Here is a 14,418-nt window from a genome sequence, read left to right on the forward strand (position 1 = left end):
TCAGCGTTTACACACTTACGCACCCGGGGGAGGCAGCTCCATGGGAGCTGGTATGCCTCCTTTCCTCCTCCCCCTCCTCCGCCCACTGCTGCCTCTGTATCAGGTGGGAGCCAGTGCTCATGGGGCGCCTGCTTAAAAGCCGGTGCCCCACGAGCACCAGTTCCTGCTTGTGCAACCCCTCCACTGCTGCCTCTGTATCAGAGGTGGCAGCGGGGGAGGCAGCTGCATGTAACCGTGAAGATTAACCAATGAGCCCAGGATTAACCGTTTAGACGTTTACACTGTCACATCGCTACTTAGAACCTCCACTGCGCTGCTGACCAGGAGCTGCTGGAGGTAAACCTGCGCCCAACCCCTTGCCCCAGCCCTGAACCCAACCCGAAGCCCCCTCCTGTACCCCAGGCCCCTCATTTCTAGCCTCCCCCCAGAGCCTGCACTCTAGTCAAAAGATACAATTATGTTGGGTCACGAGCATCAACCGTTTTCTTCAATTGGCACATAAAGTTTGTAGACCACTGTGCTAGCTGTTGAGTTTTGGCACTGGAAGTTGTGATTTTCACCTATTAGAAGGGAAAAATCACTTTTTAAATGAGAACAGGAAAAACACCAAGATTTTTTTTGTGTGAAATGAAAAATTAATATACATTGTAAGCACAAAAAAAGTCCAAAATTAAAAGCTTCCAATTCTATAAGTAAAACACAAAAGCACAGTTGTAGTCTGAAGTCTATTGTTAATGTTTGGCATTCTTTTGTATCTAATCTTAGAGGCCAACATATATTTTCCCAATTTATTTGCTATTTTAGGACCTAGCCTATTGTGAAGTTTTGATCAAGCTTATGTGAATTAAATTCCTATTGATGCTGTGTTGACTGAGCAGGAATGCAAATCCTCAAAAAAGGAATGGTCAAACCACTGACTTCAACTGTCCTATTTCCAATTATTTTATCTCCACACATTTCCAACATTTTGATGCAAAAACCAGCGACCCAACCTCCTTCGCAGATTTGAGACACAAATCGGAACCTGCAATTTTATGTACGAAAATTCCTGAAGGGAGGTTCCAAAGAGGCTGGAAAGAGGCTGTTCTCAATAGTGACGGATGGCAGAACAAGGAGCAATGGTCTTCAAGTTACAGTGGGGGAGGTCTAGGTTGGATATTAGGAAAAACTATTTCCCTAGGAGGGTGATGAAGCACTGGGATGGGTTACCTAGGGAGGTGACGGAATCCTATAGGTTTTTAAGTCCCGGCTTGACAAAGCCCTGGCTGGGATGATTGAGTTGGGATTGGTCCTGCTTTGGGCAGGGGGCTGGACTCAATGACCTTCTGAGATCTCTTCCAGCCCTGGGATTCTGTGAAAGGAACTGAGAACTTCCTACACTCAGCCCCATTTCGGCCTTTTTTCTAGCTGTCAAATGTACAACCTATTTAGGATCAACTTTTTTTGATAAATAAAGGAAAGAGTTCATTTGTCTCTGAGGATTTCATTTTATTTTTATTTTTTTTCAGTCCTTTGTTATTTAGTTTGAGCTAGATTCCACTGGGATTCCATATAATTCATTTGCCTCTACTTTGTGAAATCCCTTGTTTTGGCTTGGTAAGTATAGTGCCCTCCGTTAAGTGTCTCATTTTGCAAAGCACTTGCTCTAGAAAGTCCTCTTCAGGTTCATCTTAAGATAGCGGGATACAGTAGTCTATGATTTTTCTCTTGTGAGAGGTGGTGTTGTCACTAATGTCAAAAAACATTATTGCTAGAATGTCTTTTTGCAGTTTCCCAAATCAGCACTGTCCTTTGTGGGTGATGAATCTGAGGAGCTGTCCTGGATTGAAGTGTCATTAGAGGACGTTTTGGAACAAATAGAAAAACTTAATGTTAACAAATCACTGGGACCGGATGGCATTCATCCAAGGGTTCTAAAAGAACTCAGATGGGAAATAGCTGAACTATTCTCTGTGGTTTGTAACCTATCCTTTAAATTGGCTTCCGTACCTAATGACTGGAAGGTAGCTAATGTGACACCAATATTTAAAAAGGGCTCTAGAGGCAATCCTGGCAATTACAGACCGGTAAGTCTAACTTCAGTGCCGGGCAAATTAGTCGAAACAATAGTAAAGAATAAAATTGTCAGGCATGTGGAAGAACATAATTTGCTGGACAAAAGTCAACATGGTTTCTGTAAAGGGAAATCATGTCTTAATAGATTAGTAAGAGGCTCTTGTGTAAATTACATTGTCATAGGATAAGAGGGAAGGTCCTTTCGTGGATTGAGAACTGGTTAAAAGACAGGAAACAAAGGGTAGGAATAAATGGTAAATTTTCAGAATAGAGAAGGGTAACTAGTGGTGTCCCCCAAGGGTCAGTCCTGAGACCAATCCTGTTCAACTTATTCATAAATGATCTGGAGAAAGGGGTAAGCAGTGAGGTGGTAAAGTTTGCGGATGATACAAAACTGTTTAAGATAGTCAAGACAGAAGCAGACTGTGAAGAACTTCAGAAAGATCTCACCAAACTGAGTGATTTGGGCAACAAAATGGCACATGAAATTTCATGTGGATAAGTGTAAAGTAATGCAGGTTGGAAAAAATAACCCCAACTATACATACAGTATGATGGGGACTAATTTGGCTATGACAAATCAGGAAAGAGATCTTGGAGATATCGTGGATAGATCTCTGGAAACTTCCCCACAGTATGCAGCGACAGTCAAAAAGGCAAATAGGATGTTAGGAATTATTAAGAAAGGGATAGAAAATAAGACACAGAGTAACTTACTGCCCCTGTATAAAACTATGGTATGCCCACTTGTTGAATACTGTGGACAGATGTGGCCTCCTCACCTCAAAAAAGATATTTTGGCCTTAGAAAGGGTTCAGAAAAGGGCAACTAAAATGATTAGGGGTTTGGAACGGGTCCCATATGAAGAGAGATTAAAGCGACTGGGGCTTTTCAGTTTAGAAAAGAGGAGACTGAGGGGGGATATGATAGAGGTATATAAAATCATGTGTGGTATGGAGCGGGTGAATAAAGAAAAGTTATTTATTAGTTCCCAGAATAGAAGAACTAGAGGACACCAAAAGAAGTTAATGGGTAGCAGGTTTAAAACTAAAAAAGAAAGTTTTTCTTCACACAGCATGTGGTCAACCTGTGGAACTCCTTGCCAGAGGAGGCTGTGAAGGTGAGGACTATAACCGAGTTTAAAGAGAAGCTAGATAATTTCCTGGAGGTTAGGTCCATAAAAGGCTATTAGCCAGGGGATAAAATGGTGTCCTTGGCCTCTGTTTGTTAGAGGCTGGAGAAGGATGGCAGGAGACAAATCGCTTGATCATTGTCTTCGGTCCACCTCCTCTGGGGCACCTGGCACTGGCCACTGTCGACAGACAGGCTACTGGGCTAGATGGACCTTTGGTCTGACCCAGTACGGCCGTTCTTAAGTTCTTATGTCTTTTTCAAACTTTGAGGGCCAGTCTTTCACCATTACTTTTCACTTGCCCTGGACCAGAGTTAGACCCCAAGCCTTTAAAAGACACTATAAGCCCACTGTAGCACAGCTGCAGCTATGCCACGGTAGTGCCTTAGATGCTTCCTACATTGACAGAAGGGCTACGTCTAGACCTGCATGATTTTCCGGAAATGCTTTTAACGGAAAAGTTTTCCTTTAAAAGCATTTTCGGAAAAGAGCGTCTAGATTGGCACGGACGCTTTTCCGCAAAAGCACTTTTTGCGGAAAAGCGTCCATGCCAATCTAGACACGCTTTTCCGCAAAAAAGCCTCGCAATCGGGGCTTTATTACGGAAAACAAATCTGAGCTGTCTACGCTGGCCCTTTTGCGCAAAAGTTTTGCACAAAAGGGACTTTTGCCTGAACAGGAGCAGCACAGTATTTCTGCAAGAAGCGCTGATTTCTTACAGTAGGAAGTCAGTGCTTTTGCGGAAATTCAAGCGGCCAGTGTAGACAGCTGCCAAGTTTTTCCGGAAAAGCGGCTGATTTTCCGGAAAAACTGGCCAGTCTGGACACAGCTAAGGGGTTTTTCTATTGATGTAGATAATTCACTTCACTGAGCAGCAGTAGCTAGGTCAATGGAAGATTTTTTTTTTTTTTAATCTAGCCATGTATATGCCAAAGGCTGTGTTGTCACAGTTACGGTGCTCATGGCTGTGATTGTTTTTACAATGCAAGCAAGGTAGGTGAATCTAAAAGTATAGATCAGGGTTCAGTTATCATTTTGATAGTACAACAATGGTAATATTTGGCTTGGGGGTGCATGTGGCCCTTCATACTCACACACACTGCACCCCTGACTACATGACCCTAGAAGGGGAGACTGAAGCCTGAGTGTGCCTGATTCACACTGTCCCAGGTCAAGGAGCCAAAGTTCAAGCCCCCCTACCCTAGGCAGGGAAGGGGTCAAAGCTGAAACCCAAGGGCTTCAGCCCCAGCTAGGGGGCCTGTAACACAAGTCCTGCCACTGAGGACTCAATCCCTCAAACTTCAGCTTTGGCTCTGGACCGTAGAGCTCGGGACTTCAGCTCTGAGCCCCAGCAAGGCTAAGCCACTCCTGCTGACCCCAGTAAAAAGGGCTGCGATTAGGGATGTGAATGTTTAACCAGTTAACTGGTAAGCCTCACCCTTAACCGGTGAAGCTTACTGGTTAAGCCAAGGTAACACACCCACTACCTGCAACCCACTTTGGGGTCCAATCCAGTTTGAGAACTGCTAGTCTAGATTGCTTCTAGCTCTGAAAGTGACTGTGGCCTCAGCCCTTAGGCCTTGTGAATACCCTTCACAGTTTGCTATGCTGGGTTGCAAGGGGTATGTGTGCATGCATAGGCAAAGCCCTGGTGTGTGCATTTATAAATGGCTGTGGGCAGGTGTTTACATGAGCAAACAGCTCTGTGTGGTTTTGGGTTCAAAGTGTGCATGTTTGCTCCTATCAGTACAGATGGCCCTGTGGGGGTTCACAAGTGCAAAGAGCACCTGTGTGTGGTTCATCCAAGTGTGAATAAGCCGGTGTGGCATGAACCTTTGGCTGTGTCTAGACTGGCGTGCAAAATCTTGCAGCCTGTGTACACTGGCCGCGAGTATTTGCGCAAGAACACTGACTGTAATGTACAAAATCAGTGGTTCTTGTGCAAATATTCTGATGCTCCCACTCAGGGATAAGGCCTCTTGCACAAGTATTCTTGCACAAGAGTGCCAGTGTAGACAGCAATGTTAATTTATTGCGCAAGAAAGCCCGATGGCTAAAATGGCCATTGGAGCTTTCTTGCGCAAGAGAGTGTCTACACTGGCATGAATGCTTTTCGCAAAAGCAAATCTTTGCGCAAAGGCACATGCCAGTCTAGACACTCTCTCGCACAAATACTTTTAACAGAAAAACTTTTCCGTTAAAAGTATTTGCGTAAAATCATGCCAGTCTAGACGCAGCCTTTGTGTATGGGGGTGTGTTAAGATGCAAATGACTGCATGAATGGTCCTGTGTATCTGGGGAGAGGGTGCTCATGAGGGTGAATGGCTAAGGGTGCATGTATGCTCACACGAGGGTGAATGAGCCAGGACGATGGGGACCCACATGAGGGTGAATGGCCCTGGGGAGGGGGGAAGACTCAAACAAGAGTGAATTGCTGTGGGGGTGTGTGTGTGTGCTCACACAAGGGCGAATGGTCACTGGGTAGGTGTGCTCACACGAAGGTGACTGGCCCGGGGTAGAGGGGTGGACCTCATACGAAGGTGAATGGCCCTGTGGGGGGGTGCTCACACGAGCTGAATGGCCACTGGGTAGGTGTGCTCACACGAGAGTGAATGGTCCAGTGGGGGATGCTCACACGAGGGTGAATGGCCCTGTGGGAGTGTGAATGGCCCTGCGGGCTGTGCGCTCACACGAGGGTGAATGGCCCTGGGGGGGGGTGCTCACACAAGGGTGAATGGCCCTGCGGGCTGTGCGCTCACACGAGGGTGAATGGCCCTGTGGGGGGTGCTCACACGAGGGTGAATGGCCCTGGGGGGGTGCTCACACGAGTGTGAATGGCCCTGTGGGGGGGTGCTCACACGAGGGTGAATGGCCCTGCGGGCTGTGCGCTCACACGAGGGTGAATGGCCCTGCGGGGGGGGTGCTCACACGAGGGTGAATGGCCCTGTGGGGGGGTGCTCACACGAGGGTGAATGGCCCTGTGGGGGGGTGCTCACACGAGGGAGAATGGCCCTGCGGGCTGTGTGCTCACACGAGGGTGAATGGCCCTGGGGGGGTGCTCACACGAGGGAGAATGGCCCTGCGGGCTGTGTGCTCACACGAGTGTGAATGGCCCTGTGGGGGGGTGCTCACACGAGTGTGAATGGCCCTGTGGGGGGGTGCTCACACGAGGGTGAATGGCCCTAGGGGGGGTGCTCACACGAGGGTGAATGGTCCTGCGGGCTGTGTGCTCACACGAGGGAGAATGGCCCTGCGGGCTGTGCGCTCACACGAGGGTGAATGGCCCTGCGGGCTGTGTGCTCACACGAGTGTGAATGGCCCTGGGGGGGGGTTGCTCACACGAGTGTGAATGGCCCTGCGGGCTGTGTGCTCACACGAGGGAGAATGGCCCTGCGGGCTGTGTGCTCACACGAGTGTGAATGGCCCTGTGGGGGGTGCTCACACGAGTGTGAATGGCCCTGTGGGGGGGTGCTCACACGAGTGTGAATGGCCCTGCGGGCTGTGTGCTCACACGAGGGTGAATGGCCCTGCGGGCTGTGTGCTCACACGAGGGAGAATGGCCCTGCGGGCTGTGTGCTCACACGAGTGTGAATGGCCCTGTGGGGGGGGTGCTCACACGAGGGTGAATGGCCCTGTGGGGGGTGCTCACACGAGGGTGAATGGCCCTGGGGGCTGTGTGCTCACACGAGTGTGAATGGCCCTGGGGGGGGTGCTCACACGAGTGTGAATGGCCCTGGGGGCTGTGTGCTCACACGAGTGTGAATGGCCCTGTGGGGGGGTGCTCACACGAGTGTGAATGGCCCTGCGGGCTGGGTGCTCACACGAGTGTGAATGGCCCTGTGGGGGGGGTGCTCACACGAGGGTGAATGGCCCTGTGGGGGGGTGCTCACACGAGGGTGAATGGCCCTGGGGGATTCACACGAGCGTGAACGTCCCGCTGCCGGGACTTGGCCTGCGCTGTGTCCTAGGCACCCCGGGGCAGGGGAGGGGCTGGGGTCCGGCGCCTGAGGCAATGGCCGCCCCAGGCACAGGAGCCAGGCCCAGCATGCTTGGCGGCGCCAGCGCCTGGCGAGGGAGAGCTTGCTGGGAGCTGTAGTCCCTGGGCCGGGGTGGCCCGTTGGCTGCTCGCGCCGGGCGGCCGCGGGACTACAACTCCCATCAGCCCCTGCGGTTTGTTTTCCTTCAAACGGAAAAGCTCCCTCTCCCCCCGGAGCCGCGCGCGGGGGTTGGATTGTCCTGCCGAGGCCACCGTTGAGGAGGTCCCTCCCCCACCACCACCCCGGAGCCCTTTGACCCCGTTGTTATGTCGGGCCCGAGCCGCCGCTGCTGCTGCTGCATTCCATAGCGCCCGGGAGCTCCCCCCTCCCCCGCCTCGCCGCCTCGCCTCGCGCCCTCCCCGCCCGCCGGCCGCGCGCCAGCCCCGCCCCCCGGCTAACGGTCCGCACCCGCCCCGCGCGCCCCCGCCTCCGAACCCCCGCCCGCGTGCCCGCGCCCGCGCCCCCGCCCCGCAGCAGGAGGAAGATGAAGGAGATGAAGCAGCGGAGGAAGAAGGAGCGCACGTGGGCTGAGGCCGCCCGCCTGGTGAGGGGGGGGGGAATCGCCCCCGCAGTGGGGGCGGGGAGGCCCCGCGGTTGCCGGGCAGAGCCCTGTCCCCGTGACTGGAGGGGCCCTGAGGGGGGCGTCGTGCAGTGGGGGGAGGGGACCGAGGCCTCCCCCTCCCTGGGGGCGGGGTGAGCGTCCCCGCGGGTGCCTCGCAGGGAGGGGCCCTGGCCCGGGGGGGGCTCCCCAGTGCAGCCCAAGGGTTGTTCCTAGTTCGGGGGGCGCAGGGGGAGGGATCCCCCTCCTGGGGGCAGAGGGCGGGCTGAGGCCCCCTTGGCTGCCTGGCAGCCCCGTCCTGCAGCAGGACCCCGTTGTGTCAGGGGCTGTGCAATTCAGTCAAGAGGTGGTCCCTGCCCCAAGGATCCTACAGACACACCAATCTCACCTCCTGCCAGTAGCCAGGGAGGGGAGCAATCTGTGGACAGTGCTTCTCCTATACAAGAAGAGAGACCACAACCTCTGTAGCCTCAATATGAGAGAGGGAAAAAAGAAGACAGTTTCTGGAGAGCAATAACATACACTCCCCCCCGCCCACCACCCAACATCATTGCAGGTCATTTCCTTTGTAGAAAGGTAGACTCATCGACTTTAAAGTCAGAAGGGACCATTATGATCATCTAGTCTGACCCCCTGCACAATGCAGGCCACAGAATCTCACCCACCCCCTCCTAGAATAATCCTCTCACAAAAGTGAAATAAAGACAGGCCCAGACAATGTGTTACATTTGCAAATGGAGATTTGAAAAACTCCTGACAAGATTCTTATTTCTGGTCCCATCACGAGCCTGGAAGCATAGACAACTCTAAAAGTTATTTAGCAATACCTAGGTCTTACATAGCAGTTTCATTAGTAAATCTTTGTAAGGTGCCTTACAAAGGCATTCTTAGTATCATTACCCCATTTTACAGATGGGAAAACCAAGTGACAGAAACGCAAAGTGACTTGTCCAAGACTTGTCCAGGCCCGCAGCTGAGCTAGGAACTGACCCCAGGCAGTGTTCTAGCCACTAGGCAATGAGTCACAGCTTCCACCACTTCTGCCTGTTCCTTTTTCCGTCTCCATCCCTCAAGGGAAAGAGATAAATTACTAGTCTATTTTCTCTGTATGTTATTGGGAATAGGAAACGGAATGGCTTCTAGTCCTAACCTATGTACTGCCAGCAGGGTCTACATTCTAAAGTACAAGAGGAGTGCTTCCAGAAACACTTCCCCTACAACATCATCTTGAGAGATGGTCATATTACATGGGGGGAAGGGGCTACTGTCAAATATTTCTCCCGTTCAGATCACCTGGTGTGTGGGGGCTTCACTCAGAGAGAGTGAGAAACAGATATTTTCACATGCTTTCACCCATATTACCAAGAGGAGGGATTGGGTCTTCTAGAGAGAGATTCTCCTTTAACCATGAAAAGAGGAAAATATTCTCTTTTGAGAGGTGTGAGCACACACCCCATTTACAGTGGTTGGATACATTTTTTTTCTGGGGAGATCTTCAACAGTTTTTAAACATTGCTTAGGTTTCTCCATATATGTCTTAAAGTATCTTCTCAAATGGTGTCAATAGTCTCTCTTGGCACCGACAAGTTCTGAGATTTCTTCCCTGTAGAAAATGGTACTGTTAGCCTTTTTTCTGTTTGGGTCAAATTTACTTAACAGGTCAGCAATGGCTAAGTAGTTTGGTAACCATTCTCAGTTTTATCAGGTCATATTTCTTCTTCTGTTTTCCCTTCTTAGATTTATTTAAATTTTGCTGGAAATTCTGAGAAATTCCTTCTGAGAATTTCCAAGTTTGAGGTCCAGAAAACATTACTGCCAGAAATTTCCTTGGGGGCAACAAGTTTCTCCTTGACACCGCTAGTATGGGGAAGTGAGGCATTTTAAGGGGCGGGGTGTTCAAACATACATGAAAACATAAATCTGTTTCCTATCTACCATATGGCTTGATTAGTGGGTGGTTTGTTTCATGGGCAACATTTTCATTTGGTCATAAGCGTGTTCTTGATAAGAAATCTGGTATGTGTGTGATAATTCAAGCAGCAAATTTCTAAAATAAATACTTACTTTGGTTATGTCCATTAATACTATCCTGTTGGAGCCCTGCTGCCCATCATCATGTGGCTTTTATAAAAGAACTAAGGTCAGATCTTAATCTGGAATCCAGATGTCTACTGTAAAATCTGAAATGGAAACAAACTTGAAAAAAGTCTGTACGACATAGGAAAATATAAACCCACCAATACACTACAATCAAGCTAATTTTTTTTAAAGAGGAGGAAAAGATGGAGGAATATGGGCTGGTTGATCCAAATGGAGATTGAACTCCTCATCTACAGTCTGAACAGTTGGTGCCTTTAATACCCAGTCCTGTAACTTGTTCATAACACTCTCCATTTCAACTCTGTTGGATTGGGAGAATGGTCACATTGCAGGGACATTCAGTTTTTAATGTGTTTTATAGTGCCGATTGTTGCGGCTATCTACTTTTTATTGTCAATTGGAAGACCTGTTCTCTGTTCCCCTCCCCCCTCCCCCTCCGTAGGAGCCAAAATTTCTTCACGGTAAACTTTTAAAAAATACTCTGTAAAACTGAATGCAAGTGACATGGGGAGGCAAAGTAATCCTGCTATCATCATATGGAGACTAATGATTTAGGTTTTTTTCTTCTCAGCTCTGTTTGGGTCAGATGCACTTGATCATTGACTTACTAGCACAAGGGCATACTGTGTGTGTAGTATATTGGCATGTACAGAAATACATGCATTTTAGTTTTTTGTTATGGTTTTATATGTCAAGGTTATGTACCAGGCCATGTAGATTTAAAGAGAGCTGGATCTATCTGATCTGGGTTAGCATCCAGAGGATTCTAGTAGTAGTTCTAACTTTTTCTGAATAAGACTTGCTTGAACACAATGGCTGTGTCTACATTGGCACCCTTTTCTGGAAAAGGGATGCTAATGAGACAAATTGGAATTGCAAATGCCGCAGGGGATTTAAATATCCCCCTCAGCATTTGCATGAACATGGCTGCCTCTTTTTTCCGGCTCGCGGCTTTGCCGGAGAAAAGCGCCAGTCTAGATGGGATCTTTCGGAAAATAAAGCCTTTTCCGGAAGATCCCTTATTCCTGATTTTAAGAGGAATAAGGGATCTTCCGGAAAAGGCTTTATTTTCCGAAAGATCCCGTCTAGACTGGCGCTTTTCTCCGGCAAAGCCCCGAGCTGGAAAAAAGAGGCAGCATGTTCATGCAAATGCCACGGGGATATTTAAATCCCCCACAGCATTTGCAATTCCAAAGTGTCTCATTAGCATCCCTTTTCCGGAAAAGGATGCCAATGTAGACACAGCCAATAGGAGATTCCCAGGGCTGACCAACGAAGAGAACATATGAGAATGGCCATACTGGGTTAGAACAGTGGTCCATTTAGCCCTGTATCCTAGCTTCTGACAGTGGTCAATGCTATATGCTTCAGAAGGAATAAACAGAACACAGCATACACTTGTGTGATTCATCCTCTGTTGTCCAGTCTCAGCCTCTGGCAGTTGGAGTTTTAGAGACACTTGGGGCATGAGGTTGTATCCATGATCACCTTGGCTAATAGGTATTGTTGAATCCATCCTCCATGAACTTATCTAAGTCTTTCTTTCTTCGCGTGGTTATAGTTTTGACCTTTGCAATATCCTCTTGCAATGAGTTCCGCAGGTTAACTGTATGATGTGTAAGGACGTATTTCACTATGTAACCTATGCAGACTAGACTTGTGGTATTATTTTTGAGCTCAACTGGCTTTCACTCTTCTGCTCTTCAAGCTAAAAATTGCAGCTGGAAAAAATTAGTGCCAGGTTCATGCTCAGAAGTGCTTCAACCTGCAGCTCCTGTGGGGATCCTAGTCCTGTGGATGGAATACTTTGAATAAAGGCACCTGGGTTACCCTGCAAACACTAAGGATACGTCCACACTAGAAATGTTACAGCTGTGCCACTGTACTGTGGACACTTATAATAGCAAAGGAAGGGGTTCTTCCATTGCTGTAGTAAATCCACCTCTCTGGAGAGGGGGTAGCAAGGTTGAAGGAAAAATTCTTCCATTGACTTAGCACTGTCTACATTGGGACTTAGGTTGGCTTAACTACATCTCTTTGAGTAACATAACTAGATTGACCTTACTTTCTAATGTAAACTAGCTCTAAATCTGCTTGTATAATTTTCCTCGCCAACCAATACACTGAATCCTGTGGTAGTTCACTGCTTATTGGCTGTCCAAAAAGTACTGCATAAAGTCTGCAGCTCATCTGTAGTCATTTAATGGCACAGTAAGCACACTAGTTAATCCTCCCTGGCATTTGGTTCATCAGTGAATCTTTTCATAGATGTCATTTGTTACCTGCCTCTTGGTTGGAGCTTCTCCCTATGTGCATTAAGTGTATGAGGTCTCTAAACCCCAGCTTCATCTTTGTTCTATTTCTGGTTTGTCATTGGCTCAGCCTCATACCGGATTATCCACTTAGGGAGACCAAGCCTTTCCTAGCACTTCTGGGTTACGGGGCTCTTTTCAAGCTGATCTTAAATCCATTAAAATAGATGTTTGTTTAATACTAGGCTTTACCACACTCCCAGTCAAAGTGCTGTTAATTTGACTCTTTGTTAGTATCTGTTACATTTTTTTTATTCCATTAGATGCTCCATGGATGGGAAGTAAAAGTACTTTTTGGAGCTTCCTGTTGTGGTGATAAATGCTTTGTGTGTTCTATTTAAAAAAATATTTTGAGATTCAGTGGAGTACATAGAGCTGCAAGAATACTGAACAAGTGTTCTGAGGACGATATTGCAAGTCTAGTAACAAGGGTAATTGGAAGACTAGCATAAAGACCAGTTAGGTCTTTGGGCAGGCAGGAAATGGAAATATTACAAACACATTCAGTGTTTAGGGGAAGTATTGTCTTATCCCAAGACATTCCTTCTGGCCAGTTCTCAAAGCTGCATTAATAGGTTGCATTAATGGAGCCATGATGTCCTACCATAATCAGTGAGAGGAGGTGTTGCTTCATCGCATGCAGCCTTTTAGACTAGTTGAAGGAATGAGAGAGAATCTTGTTGATGCTTTGTCTTCCAGCTCTGATTAGGATGACTGTATTTCCCTATGCTGAATACGGGACACCTGGTAATATTACGTATTTTTAAGCAAGGTAATATTAAGTTTTAATATTACTCATTTTCAATGACAGTCAATCAGAGCTATGCTGTACAAACATTCAAATTAACATCATGTTGACTGAGACCCCATTAAAAAGAAATTCGGTGTCGCCGGAGTCTTTGTGTTTACCTTCTCTTTAAGGTTTGCCTGGGGAGAAGTGATGCACGTGCTCCCATACGCCTCTTTCCTGTGGGGATGGGACAACTGACCAACTTTCTCTACCCAATGCACTTCCCCCGCTAGGCCTGGCTGGGCCCCCGGCATGGACCTGCCTCTCCTGGTACCTGGCACTGTGTCTTATCGAGGGATCATTTGGGGGATACGAGGGTCAGAGGCCTCCCTCCGCAGATTGGTGTGAATCCCCTCAGAAGAGTGTGGCCAGCAGCAGCCTTTTGGCCCTGTGTAGGAGGGAAGGGAGCTGTTTCCAGCTGCAGGAGGGTGGAGGTGGGAGGTAAGAATGATTTGGTCCATATATTGGAGAAGTCATCTCTTCCCTCCCTCTCTCTTCTCTCGCTCCCCTATGGCTGGAAGCAGCTTGTCCCTTCCCTCCTGCAGCCTGGAAAGGCAGCTAAGACTTCCAGGCTGCTGCTGGTCACTGACATAACCCAGCCACCTCCTGTCCCATGGCTAACGTATTGGCAGGAAGGGGTTGAGCCCTAAGGCTACATTGTGCTCCAGGGCTCAGAGAATCTCTCCGCAGGGACTTCAGCAAACCTGGCCAGAGAGGCGGCTCAGCAGAGAGGGTACCTGGGGGCCAGAGCAGCCCCTGGTGGGTCCCTGGTGAGGCCAGTGGATGAAGGGGATACTGAGCCCTAGCCCGGGAGGCTGCTGGGGGTCTGCAGGGTTGGGGCACCGACAGGCTGGAAATAGCTTCCTCCCTGCGGCTGCAGAGCTCAGCTGAGGGGCGGAGAAGCTTCCCCAGGCCAGTGCTGTGGGGGCTTTGGCACATGCGGGGCTTGGCTCCCCCTGGGCTGAGCTCAGAGCTGTAGGGCCTTGGGCTTTCCCTGGGGGCCTGTTCAGCCAGAGGCAGTGGGGGGAGGAAGGAGCCTGCCAGCCAGGCTGGTGGGGAGCTGAGGGATCGGACCAGGGGCTGGGTCTCTGTGCGGGAGGGGGGCGCGGCGGGGGAATTGAACAGGCTCAGCAGGGAGAAGACAGCGAGAGTGGCAGTGTGGAGCAGGCCAAAGGGTGGGCAGCAGAGGAGACGTGTCACCGGCCATCCGCTGTTGCCTGTCTGCACTCACCAGTCAGACCGAGCAGGTCACCAGTGCTGGCTGCCACGAGCCAGCACACGGCAGGGACTGCCCTCATGGACAGCACAGGGAGTGGCTGGTCCAATGCTGCAGTTTTGCCCGGCCAACAGCCTTGCATTCCCCCCCGTCCCTATCGTCAGCCACGCCCCCCCCCCCGCGCACTCACCACTAGTGGGTGGCTGGCGAGCAAGGA

At 49.4% G+C, this 14,418-nt stretch overlaps 1 protein-coding gene across 1 annotated transcript in view; it reads left to right on the forward strand.

Moving 5' to 3' along the window:
• Positions 1-7,381: 7,381 nt before the first annotated feature.
• ASXL1 (ASXL transcriptional regulator 1) overlaps positions 7,382-14,418 on the forward strand; it is a 32,081-nt gene continuing 25,044 nt past the window's right edge. Inside the window, exon 1 of the mRNA XM_075900825.2 lies at positions 7,382-7,768. Coding sequence (XP_075756940.1) covers positions 7,709-7,768 — 60 coding nt within the window. The 5' untranslated portion in view covers positions 7,382-7,708. The remainder of the gene's footprint in view (positions 7,769-14,418) is intronic.

This window comes from Pelodiscus sinensis, chromosome 17 (genome assembly GCF_052426305.1).
Source record: "Pelodiscus sinensis isolate ZL-2025 chromosome 17, ASM5242630v1, whole genome shotgun sequence".
Taxonomy (NCBI): domain Eukaryota; kingdom Metazoa; phylum Chordata; order Testudines; family Trionychidae; genus Pelodiscus; species Pelodiscus sinensis.